At 46.8% G+C, this 23,354-nt stretch overlaps 1 protein-coding gene across 3 annotated transcripts in view; it reads right to left on the bottom strand.

Moving 5' to 3' along the window:
* exoc3l1 (exocyst complex component 3-like 1) overlaps nt 1-23,354 on the bottom strand; it is a 115,463-nt gene that overhangs the window by 61,787 nt on the left and 30,322 nt on the right. For 2 of the 3 annotated variants that reach the window (XM_061919996.1, XM_061919995.1), the window contains 6 exons: nt 17,897-18,094; nt 12,952-13,142; nt 12,652-12,870; nt 12,497-12,567; nt 3,053-3,170; nt 1-11 (listed from right to left, as the gene is read on the bottom strand). The exon at nt 1-11 is cut by the window's left edge and continues 115 nt beyond it. In XM_061919996.1, coding sequence (XP_061775980.1) covers nt 1-11; nt 3,053-3,170; nt 12,497-12,567; nt 12,652-12,870; nt 12,952-13,142; nt 17,897-18,094 — 808 coding nt within the window. The remainder of the gene's footprint in view (nt 12-3,052; nt 3,171-12,496; nt 12,568-12,651; nt 12,871-12,951; nt 13,143-17,896; nt 18,095-23,354) is intronic. The other variant, XM_061919997.1, reaches the window with a different exon arrangement.

Genomic DNA, 23,354 nt, shown 5'->3' with positions numbered 1-23,354 from the left:
GACACACTCTTCTATATGACAATATTGAACATAACATAACATAAACCTTGGAAGAGGCTGCCAAAGTACTGCACTCTCATGCTGTTGCTGTATTAAAGGGGAACATTATCACAATTTCTGAAGGGTTTAAACCAATAAAAATCAGTTCCCAGTGGCTTACTTTATTTTTCGAAGTTTTTCTCAAAATGTTACCCATCACGCAATATCCCGTAAAACAGCTTCAAAGTGCCGGATTTTAACCGTCGTTATATCTACCCGTCTATTATCCTGTGACGTCACAGCGTGACCACACAGAAACAAACGTGGCGGATAGCACAGAAAGGTATAGCGATATTAGCTCGGATTCAGACTAGGATTTCAGCGCCGTAAGCGATTCAACAGATTACGCATGTATTGAAACGGATGGTTGAAGTGTGGAGGCAGGTAGCGAAAACGAAATTGAAGAAGAAACTGAAGCGATTGAGCCATATCACGAGAGACAGCGGCACAGGAGGAAGCAAGGACGAATTCGGCGATCGCCTTCTAACAAACGATTGGTATGTGTTTGTTTGGCATTAAATGTGGGTGGAGGGAAAGGCTGGATACAAATGTAGCTACAATTGAGGCATAATGATGCGATAGCATGTTAAAAAGCTTGTTAGCATCGATTAGCTTGCAGTCATGCCGTGATTATATATGTCTGATTAGCACACTCCACATAAGTCAATAACATCAACAAAACACACCTTTGTGCATTCATGCACAACATAATAAGTTTGGTGGACAAAATGAGACGGAAAAAGAAGTGGCATTAATCACGTCTTAGCCAACATATCCAGGGGGTTTACCTCGCTCGTCTGCGGGAAGAGACTGCCGTCGTCCCTAAATAGCTCGCACTGCGGCAGATTCAGTGGTGGTCTATTTTCCAATATTGCAGATTTCGTTGACTTTAGTTGTAGAAATGTATCTGCTTTGAGTGTTGCAGGATATCCACACATTCTTGCCATCTCTGTCGTAGCATAGCCGTCATCGGTAAAGTGTGCGGAGCAAACAAGGGACTTCCGCATCTTTTGGCCACTGGTGCAACTTGAATTCGTCTCTGTTCGTTTTGTTACACCCTTCGACAACACACCGACGAGTCATGATGTCTCCAAGGTACGGAAAACAGTCGAAAAAACGGAAAATAACAGAGCTGATTTGACTTGGTGTGTGTAATAAGATTGAGAAAATGGCGGATTGCTTCATGTTGTGATGTCACGGGTGAAAGGTCATCGCTCGACAGGCTATCAATTGAAAGGCATTTAAATCGCCAAATTCGCCCTTTTAGAGTTTGGAAATCGGTTAAAAAAACATATGGTCTTTTTTCTGCAACATCGAGGTATATATTGACGCTTACATAGGTCTGGTGATAATGTTCCCCTTAACTGTGGCTAATTATCTGAAAGGTGTGTTACACGGTCAGTGACAGACCAATGCATAAGTCAATGCAAAGATGAGTGAGGAGATTGACTGGTGTGCTCACAGGTAAATTTTAGAGTTATCCGATAATGGCTTTTTTGCCGATATTCGATATTGTCCAACTCTTAATTACCGATTCCGATATCAACCGATGCAGATATATACAGTTGTGTAATTAACACACTGCGATGAGGTGGTGACTTGTCCAGGATGTACCCCGCCTTCCGCCCGATTGTAGCTGAAATAGGCGCCAGAGCCCCCCGTGACCCCAAAAAGGGAATAAGGGGTAGAAAATGGATGGATGGATGGAATTAACACATTATTATGCCTAATTTTGTTGTGATGCCGCGCTGGACGCATTAAACAAGGTTTTCCAAAATAAATCAACTCAAGTTATGGAAAAAAAATGCCAACATGGCACTGCCATATTTATTATTGAAGTCACAAAGTGCGATATTTTTTTTAACATGCCTCAAAACAGCAGCTTGCAATTTGGGACATGCTCTCCCTCAGAGAGCATGAGAAGGTTGAGGTGGTTGCGTAGGGGGTAGCTGGGGTGTATATTGTAGCGTCCCGGAAGAGTTAGTGCTGCAAGGGCATCTGGGTATTTGTTCTGTTGTGTTTCTGTTGTGTTACGGTGCGGATGTTCTCCCGAAATGTGTTTGTCATTCTTGTTTGGTGTGGGTTCACAGTGTGGCGCATATTTAAAGTTAAAGTACCAATGATTGTCTCACACACACACTAGATGTGGTGAAATTTGTCCTCTGCATTTGACCCATTCCCTTGATCACCCCCTGGGAAGTGAGGGGCGCAGTGGGCAGCAGCGGTGCCGCGCCCAGGAATCATTAATGGTGATTTAACCCCCAATTCCAACCCTTGATGCTGAGTGCCAAGCAGGGAGGTAATGGGTTCCATTTTTTTATAGTCTTTGGTATGACTCAGGTTTGAATTTCCAACCTACCAATCTTAGGGCAGACACTCTAGCCACTAGGCCACTGAGTAGGTATTTGTAACAGTGTTAAAGTTGTTTGTACGGCCACCCTCAGTGTGACCTGTATGGCTCTTGACCAAGTATGCATTGCATTCACTTGTGTGTGTGAAAAGCCGTAGATATCATGTGATTGGGTCGGCACGCAAAGGCAGTGCCTTTAAGGTTTATTGGCGCTATGTAGAGCGGCGTTTTAAAAAGTCATACATTTTACTCTTTGAAACCGATACCGACAATTTCCTTTATTACATTTTAAAGCATTTATCAGCCTGCCGATATTATCGGACATCTCTAGTAAATTTCACTTCAAAATAAAACCTGACTGGACTTTAGATAAAACTGTTAGCAAGTTCTGAACAAATAAATGGTGTACATTCAAATAAAACATTTAAAATATTTTCCTGTATGACATTCCAACAATAAAATTGCATTTTTGTCAAAAATTTTGAGTTCATTTGAATTATGCACACAAGTAATTTACCGCAGTTAGTCATGATGAATCAAAATAAAAACATGTGATTAACCTGATTAAAAAATGTTATTTGACAGCAGACATTTTAGACATGTTGCCAATACATGGAGTTCTGCTTGTGCAAGATTATTTTTTTTTAAATGTTGTATACTCACCCGTACACTTTGCACATATTTGTTCTGAAGTTGCTCCAGTCCCTCGGTGGAGATAAGGAGTCCAAGCTCTCCCCCCTTCAACACATTCAGCACATCTGGATGACTCAGCATTTGAGGGCTGCCAAAAGCAGACTGTCAGACACTCAGTGTTTCTCTTTGTCAACACAAACAGGGGGCTATGTTGTGTTTGGTGGGCAGTAATGCAAGTAACGAGTTATTTCATACTCTAATACGACCCTGAGTATTCTAATGCTTTGCAAGCCAAAAAATTGTAGCATCACGGAATATTGTAGCGTCCCGGAAGAGTTAGCGCTGCAAGGGATTCTGGGTATTTGTTCTGTTGTGTTACGGTGTGGATGTTCTCCCGAAATGTGTTTGTCATTCTTGTTTGGTGTGGGTTCACAATGTGGCGCATATTTGTAACAGTGTTAAAGTTGTTTAAACGGCCACCCTCAGTGTGACCTGTGTAGCTGTTGACTAAGTATGCAAGTATGTGTGTGTGAAAAGCCGTAGATATTATGTGACTGGGCCGGCACGCAAAGGCAGTGCCTTTAAGTTTTATTGGCACTCTGTACTTCTCCTTATGCCTGTGTACACAGCGGCGTTTTACTTTTTGAAAGCAATACCGATAATTTTGAAACCGATACCGATAATTTCCGATATTACATTTTAAAGCATTCATCGGCCGATAATATCGGCAGTCCGATGTTATCGGACATCTCTAATTATTAGTGCATCTACTGGGGGTTAAGCCTCCCCTGTATGTAATAAGTAGTGACACTTCTGTTTCCAACTATAATCAAGGTTCATCGAACACATCACAGTTATGTGCTAAGAGATGCAAAAGTGATGCTAAAACATAACTTGCGGCCTGCGGGACATCTGCGGCCCACATAACCATATTTTTATGCATGCCCATCAATCTTACATCCCACAAGAAAGAAAAATAATAAAAATGTGTTTGTTTGTTTAAACATGGGCTTTTTGGGATATTAGACACATACAGTTCAGAAATACAATTAAGCAAATATTGACATGAAGCCACAGACAAGTGAACTCCTGATAAATTATTAATCAATTATCAACATTTTAATTACTTTTCAATTGGGGTTAAATTTGAGTTCTGTCTCTTTCACATATTTCAGCATAACTTACACAAATTGGGCAACAATAAGAACAACTTCCGATAAGAAAGCACAATAATTAAAATCATCTCTTGGGGAACCATACTTGCCAACCTTGACACCTCTGAGGGTTGGTGGTAGCGGGGTGTGTATTGTAGCGTGTATTGTAGAGTTAGTGCTGCAAGGGCTCCAAGCTATTTGTTGTGTTATGTTTATATTGTGTTACGGTGCGGAGGTTCTCCCAAAATGTGTTTGTCATTCTTGTTCGGTGTGGGTTCACAGTGTGGCGCGTATTTTAAAGTTGTTTACACGGCCACCCTCAGTGTGACCTGTATGGCTGTTGACCAAGTACGAATTGCATTCACTCGTGTGTGTTTTAAAACCATATATACCGTGTGACTGGACCGGCAGGCTGTTTGAATGGAGGAAAAGCGTACGTGACGACAGGTTGTAGAGGACGTTAAATTGTTGTCCGCCTGGAAATCGGGAGAAATTCAGGAGACTGTTTGCACCGGGAGATTTTGGGGAGAGGCAATGACATTAGGGAGTCTCCCGGGAAAATCGGGAGGGTTGGCCATCATGCTTTTTACCTTTTGTTTTTCAGAATAATTATAACTCAGGGTCACTATTGCTGATAACAGATGGAGTTAACTAATTTAGTCATGCAACCTCACCTCACACATTTTCCCCAAGTAGATAGTTTAAAGGCCTACTGAAATGAGATTTTCTTATTTAAACGGGGATAGCAGGTCCATTCTTTGTGTCATACTTGAGAATTTCGCGATATTGCCTTATTTTTGCTGAAAGGATTTAGTAGAGAACATCCGAGATAAAGTTCGCAACTTTTGGTGCTGACAAAAAAGCCTTGCCTTTACCGGAAGTCGCAGACGATGACATCACAAGGGTGAGGGCTCCTCACTTTTAAATACACCAATGGTGCAACTGGACATATCCTCAGTGATGTAACCGAGGATCACAGGGGGTTTCGGGTCTTTCAACAATCAGACCCCCTCCCCTAGGCGACCCAGCCAGGGTTGATCAGGCCCCAGCCTGTGTCCGGGTAGGTCTACTGCCCTACATGCCACGCCTCTCCCCTCCTGATCCACAGCCACCTTGATGCCACTTCTGCTGCATCTGTGACTAACTTCGTGGCCCTTTGCTGGCTGGCCCCTGTGATGCCAAGCATTCTGTAGGCCCTGCAGAGAGATTTGCCCACAAACCCTCAACATCCCACTTCAACGGGCCGGCACATCGCTCGCCACCCATTGCCCCGACACTCCTCCACAAGCTGAGAGTACTTTGCACTCTTCCTCTCATTGGCCTCTTCCATACGGTCCTCCCAAGGCGCTGTGAGCTCCAGGAGGATTACCTGCTTGGAGGCCACTGAGGTGAGCACAATATCTGGCCTTAGTGTTGTTTTGGCAACCACGTCAGGGAACTTCAACTGCTTTCCCAGATCAACTGACAGCTCCCAGTCGCATGTTGTTGCCAACAGACCAGAAGAGGTGTTCTGGGCAGCCGGTGTTGACTTCTCCCCAGCTCTGATGAAAGCAGTACTCTTCACTGGGCGGAGGCTCTTTCTGTGACTGACTCCCCAGCAGGTGGCATCCGCTATGGCTTTCAGGACCTGGTCATGTCGCCAGCGGTACCGCCCTTCACCCAGGGCTTTTGGACAACAGCCTAGGATGTGCTCCTAGGTTCCTCTCCTCTGGCAGAGGGGGCACCCTGGTGTCTCCACCTTTCCCCAGGTGAAGAGGTTGGATGGACTTGGCAGCACGTCATAGACCGCCTGGATCAAGAACTTTATCCGATGGGGTTCGGCTTTCCACAGCTCGGTCCATGGGACCTTACGCTCTGATGCTTGTTCCCATCTCGTCCAGGCGCCCTGTTGCCGCATTCCCGCCGTCTGGCAGGCTCGCCTTTCCTCAACTCCTGCTCGTACCTCCTCGAGGATCAGTGACCTCTTCTCTTTCTCCTGCGCCTTATCATAGTGAGGTGTTCTTCTGCTACCTAAGCCAGATCTCCCCTGCGCCACTGTTCCCACCAAAACCTTTTGCCGCAGCCTTGCCTCTGTGAAATCCACAGCCTCGACAGCTCTCCACTTCCGCCCCGTCCTGACTTCAATCCCAGCCTGTGCAACCTTTGGGTCACTGGACTCCCGATATTGTAGGAGCTCCCTAGACCGTGTCACCATGAACTCCTAGCTCAGGCTGCTGATGGGAAGCTTCCGTTTGTTGTTGTGCCCGTATAGAGCAATGCTGCTCAGGCTTCACGGCAGTTCTAGCCACCTGCCCAGGAACCTACTGACCCTCATCTCAAAGCCTTCCACCGTTGAAATGGGGACGTCGTACACCATGAGGGGCCAGAGGATCCGAGGGAGAATCCCGTGCTGGTAAATCCAGGCCTTGAACTTGCCAGGGAGGCCAGACTTATCCACCACGGTCAGCCAGGTCTCCAGATCTTGGTTGGTCGATTTTGTGGAAGCTCCGTCTCTCAGGCTGCAATTAAACACCTTTCCTACGCTCTTCATAGGTTCCTCGGTGAGTGATGGTATTTTGGTGTTGCCAAGTGAGAAGCAGAACTTGCCAGTAACCTTCCCTTTCTTTAGCACTAGGGCCCTCGACTTGGCCGGCTTGAAGTTCATGCGAGCCCAGGAAATCACCTCCTGAAGGCCATTCAAGATCCACCTGCAACCTGGGACAGATGTAGTGGTCACTGTCAGGTCGTCCATGAAGGCTCGGATGGGTGGCTGTCGGACTCCAGACCTGGAGAGGGGCCCTCTGCACTGAACTTCCGCAGACTTCACCAGCATGTTCATGGCGAGGGCAAAGAGGATGACTGAGATCGTACAGCCAGTGATGATCCCCTTTTCAAGCCTGTGCCAGTCGGAGGTTGTTTTTCCAGAGGAGACTCTTAGATGGAAGTTGGCATAGTAGTCCAGAATGAGGTTTCTGAACTTCTTTGGAATGTGATGCCGATTCAGTGCCTCTTCGACCAGCTTGTGGGGTATGGATCCATAGGCATTTCCGAGGTCCAGCCACAGAACAGCCAGGTCCCCCTTATTCTCCCTGGCTTCCCTGATGAGCTGAGTGACCACGCCTGTGTGCTCCAGACATCCAGATACCGCTGGGATCCCTCCTTTCTGGACTGATGTATTAATGTAGGAGTTCTTCAGGAGGTAGGCTGTCAGTCGCCTGGCCATGAGGCTGAAGAAGATCTTCCCTTCAACACTCAGCAACGAGATGGTTCGGAACTGATTGATGTTCTGAGACTTCTCCCACTTTGGGATCCACACACCCTCTGCCTGTCTCCACTGGTCTGCTACCTTGCCCCTCCTCCAGATAACCTTCAGGATTTTCCAGAGTCTGTGGAGTAGTCTTGGACAGTCCTTATAGACCTTGTAAGGTACTCCACCGGGCCCTGGAGCAGAGCTCGTCCTTGCCCTTCGGACCACTTCCTGGATCTCCTTCCAGCCGGGCTCTTTCCCATCGAAGTCAAGCGTGTTGGTGGATTGATCAAGGACCAGCAGGGGCCTAGGTCTTGTTCTCTGCATCCATCGCTGTAAATTTGCTTGAGGTGGTGGTCGACATCAGCTTTGGAGCAGGCCAGTTTACCGCTTCGCTTCTGTCCTAGCAGCTGTTTTGTGACTCCAAATGGATTCGCCAGAAAGGCAGCTCTCCTCCTGGAACTTTCCTTCCTCCTCCTCCTATGCCACTCCGCTCTCCTCAAGGTCATTAGCTTCTTGCGGATTGTACAACATAGTTCCGCAAGAGGCCCCCTATCCTATCCACTTGCAATCTTGAACTGCTGTCTTAAACACTTCAGTTCCTGCCTGAACTGATGGATTTTACTCGCTCTATTGTTCATGATGTAGGGGGGCATCGCTGACCGCTTCTCCTCAAGTCCAAACCTCTCTGCAGCAAGGCTGATGATGATTGTGGTCATCGTCTTGAGGTGTCGATCAGCGTCCCCTTTGGCTGTTGTTTCCAAGATGGTATCAGCATCTTCATCAAACTGGAGCCACTCTTTCTCCTTGCTAGCTTGGGGCCACTTTACCTGACGATGTCCTGATGTCCTGTGTGTATCTGGTGGTTGCATCACCTGGAGGCTCCGGGGCACTGTGGGGTAACTCCGGGCCTGGCTCCTCCTGCGTCTCACCAGGCGTAGTTCCTGTGCGTTGTGATTCTACCACCTTCTGCATACACTTCATCCTGGCCTGGTGGATCCGCAGGCCATGTCTTTTCGCGCATACCTTCCCACATATGCTATCCATAGTCGTCGTCGTGTTTCCATTGCCATGTGTCGTCAACCTTTGATCCGTCCAGTGGGATTCTCTTCCGCCCCCCCTCTCTGGAATCCCTGGGGGTATATTTCCTGAAGGTCGATTCGTAGCTTGTTGTGGGTTCCTTCCTTTCAGAAGGTGCAGCTCGGGATGCTACCCCTCACTGCCCCGGTGCCGTCTTTCCGGGCTGTCCGCTGTCTCTCCAGCTGTCACCAATCTGTACTTGGTGGTCAACCAGACTGTTCCTGGTAGTCACTGGTTGTCCCAGAAAAGCAACTTTTTAAATACACCAATGGTGCAACTGGACACATCCTCAGTGATGTAACCTAGGATCACAGGGAGTTTCGGGTCTTTCAACAATCAGACCCCCTCCCCTAGGCGACCCAGCCAGGGTTGATCAGGCCCCAGCCTGTGTCCAGGTAGCGCTACTGCCCTACATGCCACGCCTCTCCCCTCCTGATCCACAGCCACCTTGATGCCACTTCTGCTGCATCTGTGACTAACTTCATGGCCCTTTGTTGGCTGCCCCCTGTGATGCCAAGCATTCTGTAGGCCCTGCAGAGAGATTTGCCCACAAACCCTCGACATCCCACTTCAACGGGCCAGCACATCGCTCGCCACCCATTGCCCCGACACTCCTCCACAAGCTGAGAGTACTTATATTCACATTGATTTTAATGGGAGCCTCCAACAAAAAGTGCTATTCGGACCGAGAAAACAACAATTTCCCCATTAATTTGAGCGAGGATGAAAGATTTGTGGATGATGATATTGATAGCGAAGCACTACAAAAAAATAAATACATAAAATAAAGTATCCATCCATCCATCCATCTTCTTCCGCTTATCCGAGGTCGGGTCGCGGGGGCAACAGCCTAAGCAGGGAAACCCGGACTTCCTTCTCCCCAGCCACTTCGTCTAGCTCTTCCCGGGGGATCTCGAGGCATTCCCAGGCCAGCCGGGAGACATAGTGAAGTGAAATGAATTATATTTATATAGCGCTTTTTCTCTAGTGACTCAAAGCGCTTTACAAAGTGAAACCCAATATCTAATTTTTTTACGTATAAACCAGTGTGGGTGGCACTGGGAGCAGGTGGGTAAAGTGTCTTGCCCAAGGACACAACGGCAGTGACTAGGATGGCGGAAGCGGGAATCGAACCTGCAACCCTCAAGTTGCTGACACGGCCGCTCTACCAACCGAGCTATACCGCCCCTAGTCTTCCCAACGTTTCCTGGGTCTTCGCCGTGGCCTCCTACCGGTTGGACGTGCCCTAAACAACTCCCTAGGGAGGCGTTCGGGTGGCATCCTGACCCGATGCCCGAACCACCTCATCTGGCAGCGGCTTTACTTTGAGTTCCTGCCGGATGGCAGAGCTTCTCACCCTATCTCTAAAGGAGAGCCCCGCCACACGGCAAAGGAAACTCATTCGGCCACTAATACCCGTGATCTTATCCTTTCGGTCATGACCCAAAGCTCATGGCCATAGGTGAGGATGGGAACGTAGATCGACCAGTAAATTGAGAGCCTTGTCTTCCGGCTCAGCTCCTTCTTCACCACAACGGATCGGTACAACGTCCGCATTACTGAAGACGCCGCACCGATCCGCCTGTCGATCTCATGATCCACTCTTCCCGCACTTTATAAAATAAAGTAAAAAAAAAATAAAAAAGGCGATTGCATTGGGACGGATTCAGATGTTTTTAGACACATTTACTAGGATAATTCTGGGAAATCCCTTATCTTTCTACTGTGCTGCTAGTGTTTTAGTGAGATTAAATAGTACCTCATAGTCGGAGGGGTGTGTCCACGGGTGTCTTGAGGCCAGTGTCTGAGGGAAGTCAAGCCAGATACAAGGACGGCGCAAACTCCACAGATCTCCGGGAAGAGGCGACTTTTTAACACAATTTTCTCACCGAAACCTGCCGGTTGACAAGTGGTCGGGATCCATGTTCTCTTGACCGCTCTGATCCATAGTAAAGCTTCACCTCCGGGAATTTTAAACAAGGAATCACCGTGTGTTTGTGTGGCTAAAGGCTAAAGCTTCCCAACTCCATCTTTCTACTTTGACTTCTCCGTTATTAATTGAACAAATTGCAGAAAATTCAGCAACACAGATGTCCAGAATACTGTTTAATTGCGCGATGAAAAGAGACAACTTTTAGCTGCAAATGGTACTGCGCTAATATGTCCTGATAGTCCGTGACGTCAGGCGCACGCGTCATCATTCCGCGACGTTTTCAACAAGAAACCCCGCGGAAATTTAAAATTGCAATTTAGTAGACTAAAAAGGCCGTATTGGCATGTGTTGCAATGTTAATATTTCATCGTTGATATATAAACTATCAGACTGCGTGGTTGGTAGTAGTGGGTTTCAGTAGGCCTTTAAGACCCCTGAAAGAGTGTTTATGGTGCAGCTCTCTTCATTCTCCGGCCAGGGCGAGTTGAAACCGCAGACCTACCCACCGCTTATCATAGGACCAATCGCAATTTTTTATTTACTTTTTTTTTCATGCATGAATCTGTCATGTTTTTGACTGAATGGATTTTCTTCTTTCCGTCTTTCCATTAATTTCTCGGAAAAATGTAACCGTTCTTCCGAGACCTTCCATTTAAAACAGCTTTAAAGGGGAACATTATCACCAGACCTATGTAAGCGTCAATATATACCTTTATGGTGCAGAAAAAGACCATATATTTTTTTAACCGATTTCCGAACTCTAAATTGGTGAATTTTGGTGAATTAAACGTCTTTCTGTTAATGGCTCTTTTAGCGATGACGTCATAACGTGACGTCTTCGAGGTAATACAGCCACCAATTTCATTTTCAACACATTGCAAACACTGGGTCTCAGCTCTGTTTTCAGTTTTTTCGACTATTTTTTGGAACCTTGGAGACATCATGCCTCGTTGGTGTGTTGTCGGAGGGTGTAACAACACTAACAGGGAGGGATTCAAGTTGCACCACTGGCCCGAAGATGCGAAAGTGTCTGCCGCCAGACCCCCATTGAATGTGCCAGAGTGTCTCCACATTTTACCGGCGATGACAGACATGGCACAGAGATGTATGGATAACCTGCAGATGTATTTGCAACGATAAAGTCAACGAAATCACAAAGGTGATTTTTGTTGATTTTGACTTATGTGCTAATCAGACATATTTGGTCGCGGCGTGACTGCCAGCTAATCGATGCTAGCATGCTATGCTAATCGATGCTAACATGCTATTTACCGGCGGTGCTAAGGCAGACATGGCACAGAGATGTATGGATAACCTGCAGATGCATTTGCAACGATAAAGTCAACGAAATCACAAAGGTGAGTTTTGTTGATGTTGACTGCCAGCTAATCGATGCTAACATGCTACGCTAATCGATGTTAACATGCTATTTACCGGCGGTGTTAAAACAGACATGGCACATAGATGTATGGATAACCTGCAGATGCATTTGCAACTATATTACGTTTCCTTCCACCCACATTTAATGCGAAAAAAACCCTTACCAATCGACGGATTTAAGTTGCTCCAGTTTCAAGAGATGCGAAAGTCCTGATCGTTTGGTCCGCACATTTTACCAGCGATGCTAACGCAGCTATTCGGCTATGCTATGGCTATGAATAGCGTCAATAGCTATTCGCTCAATAGCTTCAGTTTCTTCTTCAATACTTTCATACTCCAACCATCCGTTTTGATACATGCGTAATCTTGTGAATCGCTTAAACCGCTGAAATCCGAGTCTGAATCCGAGCTAATGTCGCTATATCTTGCTGTGGTATCTGCCATTGTTTGTTTACATTGGCAGCACTGTATGGCGTCACAGGGAAATGGATACTCGCATCGCAAATAGCGAAAATCAAGCACTTTAAAGCTTTTTTTAGGGATATTCCGGGACCGGTAAAATTTTGAAAAAAATTTCAAAAAATACAACTAGCCACTGGGAACTGATTTTTATTGTTTTTAACCCTTTTGAAATTGTGATAACGTTCCCCTTTAAGAGCGTTGAAAGTTTCCTGAGAAGGACGATACGATGTGGACTTTACCTGTTGTAGACGTGGAGCACCCAGTTAAGCACCGCAAAGATCTCCCCACTCTCCAGGTCCCAACTGCAGACCTGTGCCACAAAAAATACAACCCAAAAAAATAAGACAATCTTTCCAATTTAACAATGATGCTCAGTGTTGATGTCACAGCACACCTGTGTCAGGTGAGCATGTAAACAGTGGTGGCTGGCCCTAAGGTAGGCTCTCGTTAGGCAGTAGTGTGGCGGGACACAGTTCTCCAGCAGGTGGCGCACCGTGGCCAGATCCGCCATAATGGTGTGCTGCAGAGCAGAGAGATGTCCGGCCAAACCTGGACCCCTCGTGTGAAGGTAGGAGACACTATGGAAGCGAGCGGACACCGCCTCCTCTAGAACCTACCAAGGACAAAAGCCACAGTCAGCTAACTGGCCTTCTAAAACCAGGATTTTTTTTGTATTTTTTGTTAGAAGAGAGACCTGGAAGAAGCGTGCCCTCCAGCGGCGAGGCCGTCCTGGGGGCAAAGGCTGGACTTTGCCTTCAACTCGCTCCAGCAGAATTCTGTCCATGGCCTCTTCGCGCTCGACAATCCTCACCGCCGATACAAACGGTGTCGGGTTTTGGCGAGCCACAGCCAGGGCACTGCTCACGACCGCCCACAGCTCCTTACCTGCATTTGTTAACGCCACAATTTACAGTAAACGAGTAAAATACACAATACATTCCACTCACAACCAACAAAACTTAATTTACTTACAACCAAAATAGACCGAAATTGTTACGCTGGAAATATTTAGGTCAGCAAAAAGGACTTAGCAATTTTCAACAGGAAAATAGGTGATACAAAATGTATTTTACACTTTTTATTATGCGCCACACATTTTCAATGGGAAAAAGGTCTGGACTACAGTCTTTTGAAACCACCCAGTTGTAACACATGGCCTGGTATTGTACTACTGAAATAAGCAGGGGCGTCCATGATAAAGTTGCTTGGATGGCAACATATGTTGTGTATGTACCTTTAAGCATTAATGGTGCATTCACAAATGTGCAAGTTACCCATGCCTTGGGCACTAATACCCCCCATACCATCAAAGATGCTCGCTTTTGAACTTTGCGCCTATAACAATACAGATGTTTTTTTCCTCTTTGGTCCAGGGGACACAGTTTCCAAAAACAATTTGAAACGTGGACTCGTCAGACCACGGAACACTTTTACACTTTGCATCAGTCCATCTTATAGGAGCTCAGGCCCAGCAAAGCCAGCGGTGTTTCTGGCTGTTGTTGATAAATAGCTTTCGCTTGGCATAGTAGAGTCTTAACTTGCACTGACAGATGTAGTGACAAACTGTAGTTACTGACAAAGGTTTTCTGAAGTGTTCCTGAGCCCATGTGGTGATATTCTTTACACACTGATGTCGCTTTTTGATGCAGTAGCGCCTGAGGGATCATGTAGAGTCTTAACCTGAACTGACGGATGTAGTGACAAACTGTAGTCACTGACAGAGGTTTTCTGAAGTGTTCCTGAGCCCATGTGGTGATATTCTTTCCACACTGATGTCGCTTTTTGATGCAGTAGCACATGAGGGATCAAGTAGAGTCTTAACTTGAACTGACAAGTGTAGTGACAAACTGTAGTTACTGACAGATGTTTTCCGAAATGTTCCTGAGCCCATGTGGTGATATTCTTTACACACTGATGTTGCTTTTTGATGCAGTAGCACCTGAGGGATCAAGTAGAGTCTTAACTTGAACTGACGGATGTAGTGACAAACTGTAGTTACTGACAGTGGTTTTCCGAAGTGTTCCTGAGCCCATGTGGTGATATTCTTTACACACTGATGTCGCTTTTTGATGCAGTAGCGCCTGAGGGATCAAGTAGATTCTTAACTTGAACTGACAGATGTAGTGACAAACTGTAGTTACTGACAGAGGTTTTCCGAAGTGTTCCTGAGCCTATGTGGTGATATTCTTTACACACTGATGTCGCTTTTTGATGCAGTCGCGCCTGAGGGATCAAGTAGAGTCTTAATTTGAACTGACGGATGTAGTGACAAACTGTAGTTACTGTCAGAGCTTTTCTGAAGTGTTCCTGAGCCCATGTGGTGATATTCTTTACACACTGATGTTACTTTTTGATGCAGTAGCGCCTGAGGGATTAAGTGTAGTCTTAACCTGAACTGACGGATGTACTGACAAACTGCAGTTACTGACAGAAGTTTTCGGAAATGTTCCTCAGCCCATGTGGTGATATTCTTTACACACTGATGTCGCTTTTTGATGCAGTAGCGCCTGAAAGATCAAGTAGAATCTTAACTTGAACTGACAGATGTAGTGACAAACTGTAGTTACTGACAGTGGTTTTCCGAAGTGTTCCTGAGCCCATGTGGTGATATTCTTTACACACTGATGTCGCTTTTTGATCTAGTAGCGCCTGAGGGATCAAGTAGAGTCTTAACTTGAACTGACGGATGTAGTGACAAACTGTAGTCACTGACAGTGGTTTTCCAAAATGTTCCTGAGCCGATGTGGTGATATTCTTTACACACTGATGTCGCTTTTTGATGCCGTACCGCCTGAGGGATCAAAGGTCAGGGACATTCAATGTTGGTTTTCAGCTTGCTGCTTACGTGCAATGATTTCTCCAGATTCTCTGAACCTTTTGATATTACGGACTGTAGATGGTGAAATCCCTAAATTCCTTGCAATAGCTGGTTGAAAATGTTGTATTTAAACAATTTGCTGACGCATTTGTTCACAAAGTGGTAACCCTCGCCCCTTGTTTGTGAATGACTGAGCATTTCATGGAAGCTGATTTTTTACCCAATCACGGCACCCACCTGTTCCCAATTAGCCTGTTCTGTCACAATTTGGGTCGTAGCTGCGGTTTGTTCTCCCGGGATGCAAAACTGACAACTCCGGACGAAAGCGTCAAGGTAGGACTTGATTTATTCTTCATAGTTCATCCAACTACCATAGTACAGGCAAAACAACAAAAAGGCAAGCGCGCCTAACAAACGGTAGGCTAAGACTTAGCATAAGCTAGGGAACAGACAAATCTTACTTGACATAAGCGTGAAGTAAACAATGAAGCCAGGACGAGTGACCGGAAAAGGCAGGCTTAAATACATTCTCTGATGAGCAACAGGTGAGCGTCCCGAACACAAGAGGCGGGTGAAAATAATAAGTAACTATGGTGACTAAACTCAGGAGGGGCACAAACAGGAACCAATGGAGTCCAAAACAAACAGAAAACATAAAACATGATCCAGACCTCGGATAATGACATGTTTACTTGTGGGATGTTCCAAATAAGTGTTTGATGAGCATTCCTCAATGTTCTCAATCTTTTTGTCGCTTGTGCCAGCTTTTTTGAAACATGTTGCAGGCATCAAATTCCAAATGAGGTAATATTTGCAAAAAATAAAGCTTTCAAATTCGGATGTTAAGTATCTTGTCTTTGCAGTCCATTCAATTGAATATTAGTTGAAAAGGATTTGCAAATCATTTTTTTCTGTTTTTATTTACGTTTTACACAACTTGCCAACTTCACTGGTTTTGGGTTTTGTATATTGCCTCTACTGCACACCACATGATAATTACTGTGATTAGGGACAAGCAGTAGAAAATGGATTGCTGGATATGTTATTATTATTGAATTGCAGATCGGATCTAGTTGCTACCTGGCAGAGACCAGTGGTCCCTACCACTAGGGGCGCTACTTAGACTGGTCGCAGCTGTGGTCTCTCTTGACTTTGAATGGGTTTGCTATTTCCTTATTTTCTTGACATTTTTGCGGCTCTATTAGCTGGATATGTCAGAGATCATTTTATATTGCCTCTACTGCAGACTACACCATAATTACTGTGATTGTGTGCAATACTTTTAAGTCTCACCTTAAAACTCATTTGTATACTCTAGCCTTTAAATAGACTCCCTTTTTAGACCAGTTGATCTGCCGTTTCTTTTCTTTTTCTCCTATGTCCCACTCTCCCTTGTGAAGGGGGTCTGGTCCGATAGCCATGGATGAAGTACTGGCTGTCCAGAGTCGGGACCCAGGATGAACCGCTCGTCCAGGGTCGGGACCCAGGATGGATCGCTCGCCTGTGTATCGGCTGGGGACATCCCTGCGCTGCTGATTCGCCTCCGCTTGGGATGGTTTCCTGCTGGCTCCCACCTCCGCTTGGGATGGTTTCCTGCTGGCTCCACTGTGGATGGGACTCTCGCTGCTGTGTTGGATCCGCTTTGGACTGGACTTTCGCGGCTGTGTTGGATCCACTATGGATTGAACTTTCACAGTATTAGACCCACTTCAAGGTATTAGAACCGCTCAACCCCCCCCCCGCTCGGTGGGGAAGAAATTTGGCGTGACACTCTCGTCCGCTCGCTAGCAACTAGCATGTAGGCTAGCTTTTACAAGCAGAAGGAGTGACAGCGGGGACAGCCAATCACACGTAAGTTAGCATGAAAATGGCAACCAATCAGGGAGCGATATTTAGGTTAGAGGCGGGACTTCTAGCAGAGACCGACATTTAACCCTTTCTGTGCCATAATCATTGACTAAACATTACGGGCAGCGCTTATATTGATAGTGACTACACAGTAGCGGCTGGATATTGGTAGGGACGTGTACCTAGCGTCCCTACCCAATTCTACGCCCTTGCATGTACATCATGTGTTGACTTAATTATATCACTTATAGAAGGCTTTTAATTTTTTGCAGCTCCAAACCGATTTTTTATTATTTTTTGGGACCAAAATGGCTCTTTCTACATTTTGGGTTGCCGACCCCTGGTCTAGTATATCCAAATAAACATAATAAGAGGTGTAATGCTGCACCAAGTCAGATATTGCTGCTTTTTTCAGGCGTCTGATTGGACAAAATGTGCATGACAGCAGGTGTATGCGTTTGTGTGTTGACAAAGACACTTTTGAAACTACACTTGTGTGGATGGAGATTGTTTTAACCCCAAATATGGGTCAATGAAACTCTCCGTGTTCGTGTGGACATGGCCTAAAACAAACCCAGGGGTGCACAAAACAGGAACTGAGGGAGTCCAAAACTAAACAGAACATGATCCGGGTAACGGATCATGACACCGGGATTTTCAAAGTTCAGCAATTGATTCGATTTCAACTGTTCGATCATCCACACACTCCACTAACCCTGCACCTTTGATCCGGACCCGAAAATTCCCGCATTACTCGGAATTACCAGGAATTTTCCCCCCATTGAAAATGGATGGGCAATATGCACACTTCTACGTATACCACATTTTTCAACAGATTTGAACGGTTCCAAAGAGGAATCTCTCCTTAGTTTTGTTATTCAAGTGCTAGCATGCTAGCATTAGCGGTAGCACGCTAGCACTTTAATTAATTGCATAAATTCTAGTTGAATTCGATGTTTTGTGGTTCCCTCACCTAAAGTCTCGCCGAGCTTGCTGACGTCAGAGAAGTATTTGGCCACCAGTTCCTGGTCACTTTCTGCCATCCCAGCGGCGCCGTGGATTTGCCAGAGGATGTCATCCTGCCAGCGCTCCAGATCCATCAGACGGGCATGGGCCTCCAGGAGTCGCTGGGACGCAACCAAACACTCGGTTTCCACAACCACGCTGTGCACTGGACAGAGAAGAACGGAAGTGAGCAGGTTGAAGATACGACATCATCAACTAAAGCTAAAAGAGTGAAGTGGTGACAATACTAGACCTGTGTGAAGCTGGTAAATATGAAAATAACACATTGTTTGTGCCATGTTTGTGCCATTCCCCCACTTCCACCACTCGTGAACAAGACTCCTAGGTACTTGAACTCCTTCACTTGGGGAAAGGTATACTCCCCAGGCACTCCACCCTTTTCCGGGCGAGAACCATGGACTCAGACTTGGAGGTGCTGATTCTCATCCCAGTCGCTTCACACTCAGCTGTGAACCGATCCAATGAGAGCTGAAGATCCTGGTCAGATGAAGCCATCAGGACCACATCATTTGCAAAAAGCAGAGACCTAATCCTGCAGCCACCAAACCGGATCCCCTCAATGCCTGGACTGCGCCAGAAATTATGTCCATAAAAGTTATGAACAGAGTCGGTGACAAAGAACAGCCCTGGCGGAGTCCAACGCTCACTGGAAACGTGTCCGCCTTACTGCCGACAATGCGGACCAAGCTCTGACACTGATCATACAGGAAGCGGACTGCCACAATCAGACAGTCCGATGCCCCATACTCTCAGACCACTCCCGACAGGACTTCCAGAAGGACACGGTCGAATGCCTTCTCCAAGTCCACAAAGCACATGGAGACTGGTTGGGAAAACTCCCATGCACCCTCAAGGACCCTGCCGAGAGTATAAAGCTGGTCCACAGTTCCACGACCAGGACGAAAACCACACTGTTCCTCCTGAATCTGAGGTGCCACTATCCGGTGTAGCCTCTTCTCCAGTACACCTGAATAAACCTTACCGGGAAGACTGAGGAGTGTGATCCCACGATAGTTAGAACACACCCTTCGGTTCCCCTTTCTAAAGACAGCAGACCACCCCGGTCTGCCAATCCAGAGGTACTTGTCAACCAAGACATCCCCACAGCATCCAGAGCCTTAAGGAACTCCGGGTGGATCTCATCCACCCCCGGGGCCTTGACACCGAGAAGCTTTTTAACTACCTCAGCAACCTCAACCCCAGAAATAGGAGAGCCCACCACAGATTTCCCAGGCACAGCTTCCTCATAGGAAGACGTGTTGGTGGGATTGAGGAGGTCTTCGACGTATTACCTCCATCGATCCACAACATCCGCAGTCGAGGTCAGCAGAACACCATCCCCACCATACACGGTGTTGACAGTGCACTGCTTCTACTTCCTGAGGTGGCGGATAGTGGTCCAGAATCGCTTCAAAGCCGTCCGGAAGTCGTTTTCCATGGCTACACCGAACTCCTCCCATGTGTGAGTTTTTGTCTCCGCGACCGCTGAAGCCGCACACAGCTTGGCCTGTCGGTACCTGTTCGCTGCCACCGGAGTCCTATGAGCCAAAAGAACTTGACAGGACTCTTTCTTCAGCTTGACTGCATCCCTCACCGCCGGTGTCCAACAACGGGTTCTAGGATTACCGCCACGACAGGCACCAACTACCTTGTGGCCACAGCTCGAATCAGCCGCCTCGACAATAGAGTTGCCGAACATGGTCCACTCGGACTCAATGTCCAGCACCTCCCTCGTGACATGTTCAAAGTTCTTCCAGAGGTGGGAATTGAAACTCTCTTTGACAGGAGACTCTGCCAGACGTTCCCAGCAGACCCTCACAATGCGTTTGGGCCTGCCAGGTCTGTCCGGCATCCTCCCCCCCATCGCAGCCAACTCACCACTAGGTGGTGATCGGTAGAAAGCTCCGCCCCTCTCTTCACCCGAGTGTCCAAAACATGAGGCCGCAAATCCAAAGACACAACTACAAAGTTGATCATGGAACTGCGGTCCAGGGTGTCCTGGTGCCAAGTGCACATATGGACACCCTTATGTTTGAACATGGTGTTTGTTATGGACAATCTGTGACAAGCACAAAAGTCCAATAACAAAACACTACTCGGGTTTAGATCTGGGCAGCCAATCATCACCCGGGGGAGCACTTTCCAGTACTGCCTCGAGGGTATCCAAAAAGTGTGGGTACTGAATTGCTGTTTGATGCGTAAGCACAAAAAACAGTCAGGACCCATCCCCCACCCGAAGGCGGAGGGAAGCTACCCTCTCGTCCACTGGGTTGAACCCCAACGTGCAGGCTTTGAGCCGGGGAACAACAAGAATTTCTACCCAAGCCCGTCGCCTCTCACTGTGTGCAAAGCCAGTGGGGACGAGAGTCTAGCCGCTCTCGAGAGAACTGGTTCTAGAGCCCTTGCTGTGCGTCGAAGTGAGTCCAACTATATCTAGCCGGAACTTCTCTCCCTCGCGCACTAGCTCAGGCTCCTTCCCCGCCAGCGAGGTGACATTCCACATCCCAAGAGCTAGCTTATGCAGCCGAGGATCGGACCGCCAAGTGCCCTGCCTTCGGCTTCCACCCAGCTCACATCGCACCCGACCTTTATGGCCCCTCCCATGAGTGGTGAGCCCATTGGAGGGGGGACCCGCGTTGCCTCTTCGGGCTCTGCCCGGCTGGGCTCAATGTGGACAGGCGCTCGCCATCGTGCCCCAACTCCGGGCCTAGCTCCAGTGGGGGGCCCCAGTGACCAGAGTCCGGGCGAGGGAAATCGCAGTCTGTTTTTGTATTCCCTTAGAAGTCTTCGAACTGCTCTTTGTCTGATCCCTCACATAGGACCTGTTTGTCTTGGGAAACCCTACCAGGGGGCATGGAAGTCCCCGGACTACATAGCTCCTAGGATCATTGTGACACCCAAACTCCTCTACCACGATAAGGTGGCAGCTCAGAGATGACACAATGATACCGCCTGAGGGATCAAAAGTCACGGGCATTCAATGTTGGTTTGCGGTCTTGCTGCTTACATGCGGTGATTTCTCCAGATTCTCTGAACTTTTTGATGATATTACGGACCGTAGATGGTGAAATCCCTAAATTCCCTGCAATAGCTCATTGAAAAATGTGGTTCTTAAACTGTTCGACAATTTGCTCACGCGTTTGTTCACAAACTGGTGACCCTCACCCTCATCCTTGTTTGGGAATGACTGAGCATTTCATTGAAGCTGTCATGAGGGCAGTTCTCCTGCTTTTTTACCTTCTTCTGTCTGTAAGTCTCCTACCCGGTCATTAGTTCCCGGTGTGCTGCCAGTCATCCGAGCCCACCTATTGCTAATCAACCACCTGACTTAAACCCTGGATCTCCACTCAGCCGGTGCCAGTTTGTCCGTTGCTTGCGGTAGAAACCAGCCCTGAGCTCACTAACTCTGACCTTTGCCCTGAACCTGTTGTAATATCTATTTTTTTTGTATTTCCTCAGGTGGAGGACGGACTTTAGACCCGGTTTTCCTGGAGCTGATCTTTCATTAAAACTGATTTATTTTCTCCATTGCTTTTTTGTTATTAAATAAAGGTTTGCTACGGATCTGCATTTGGATTCTTATTGTTTTTTGAGGCCACAAAAGAAGCTGCTTTTATACCCAACCATTCGCCTGTTCACCTGTGGGATGTTCCAAATAAGCGTTTGATGAGCATTCCTCAACTTTCTCAGTCTTTTTTGTCACTTGCGCCAACTTTTTTTAAACATGTTGCAAGCATCAAATTCCAAATGAGCTAATATTTGCAAAAATAACAACGTTTTCCAGTTCAAACATTAAGTATTTTGTCTTTGCAGTCTATTCAATTGGTTCAATAGGTTGAACAGGATTTGCAAATCATTGTATTCTGTTTTTATTTACCATTTACACAACGTGCCAACTCTTCAATGAGGTGGCAACTTGTCCAGGGTGTACCCCGCCTTCCGCCCGATTGTAGCTGAGATAGGCTCCAGCGCCCCCCGCGATTCCAAAGGGGATAAGCGGTAGGAAATGGATGGATGGACAACGTGCCAACTTTACTGGTTTTGGGTTTTGTAATTGCACAGACAAAGGTGTGGTAATTGTTCATATGTCTCTAACGTGCACATCAATCATTTTAACGAGTAATTGTTGGTATTTTTTTTATTTAAACAGTTATTCTTCTGTCTTGCCTCTGGTGGAGGCGGGCGCAATTTTCTCCAATCCCTCCTTCCCTTCTTGCTCTCTGTGTCTTGTCTTTGTCTGAGCTTTTCTAAAGCCTCTTTCTTTGCGCTGTCCTCTAATCCAAACATCAAATATGAATATGTTCAGCTGGACTCTCGACGCAATTGACACAGTCTTTTCGACAAGGAAAAGAGGTTCGGGGTAGCCTGGCTGCCCTGATGGAACCATTGCTGCGGGGTACGTGAGAGACTCCTGGGATAAATGGAGGACTATGTGCCTCTCAACCCTTTCCATCGAGGACGTCGAAGACATCTACTTATTTGGAGCTGTGATTGCGGTGCACTTGCTGATTGGGCTGGGCATTGCTCTGGTGTATCGACAAATTCGGAAGACGATGGCAGCCACTCAAGGGGCCCAACGGCTGTTCAACGCAATGGAAGGATTGGGTCGGGCTGTGGGAACACAGACTGGGGCGCTTTCTGAGTTGAGACACAAAATATATCTCATCTTGGAAAAGCTTGCGAATAAGTAATAATTAAATTGGAATTGAAGAAATCCAGGATGGACAAACATAGAAGATAAGTCACTATTTTGTCTTCTCGAAGAAAAACAACTTCTTAATCTACGATTTGACTCCCTCAAATGGCCTTGAAACAATCAGGAACAGGCTGTTCTGAAGAAACTCTCCCGAGGACTTCTCAAAGATGGACGCTTTTGACCTCCCTTTTTGTCAACAACACCTGTGGTCGAACTTTGAGATCGGCCTCAGTTCATATAAAAACATTTCATCATCTCTCCCAAGTTAATTGGGTATATATGCACCCCCACCCTCGAATGAACGCCTTCACCACCGCTTAATTCCTCTGGGGGTGTGGATGGCCGAGCAGCGCTATATAGCGGCAGCGGTGTCTCCTCAAACCCACCCCTCCCTCTGTTGCAAGTTGGTGTGATATACATACCATGTTTAATGTGTGCCATGCTATGTGAGTTGTTTTTCCTTGGACTCAGTCTGGACCCCTCCTGAGGGTCTAGCCTTTTCTCACCTTTTTAAGGAGCGCCGTAAGTGGCTGATCCGTTGGCGGTCTCGTCTTGTCCCCCCCCTGTAACGTATGTCTGCTCTTAGCGGGACTGTGCCGAAAATGAAATTTCGTTGTACTTGTGCAATGACAATAAAGATCTATCCTATCCTATTTAAATAAAAACGCGTACACCAAGCGTTTATGCAGAGACACACTTCACACAGGTG

This window comes from Nerophis ophidion, linkage group LG14 (genome assembly GCF_033978795.1).
Source record: "Nerophis ophidion isolate RoL-2023_Sa linkage group LG14, RoL_Noph_v1.0, whole genome shotgun sequence".
NCBI classification, from domain to species: Eukaryota; Metazoa; Chordata; class Actinopteri; order Syngnathiformes; family Syngnathidae; genus Nerophis; species Nerophis ophidion.
The sequence above is the reverse complement of the archived record's forward strand: the minus strand, read 5'-3'. Positions and strand labels throughout refer to the sequence as shown.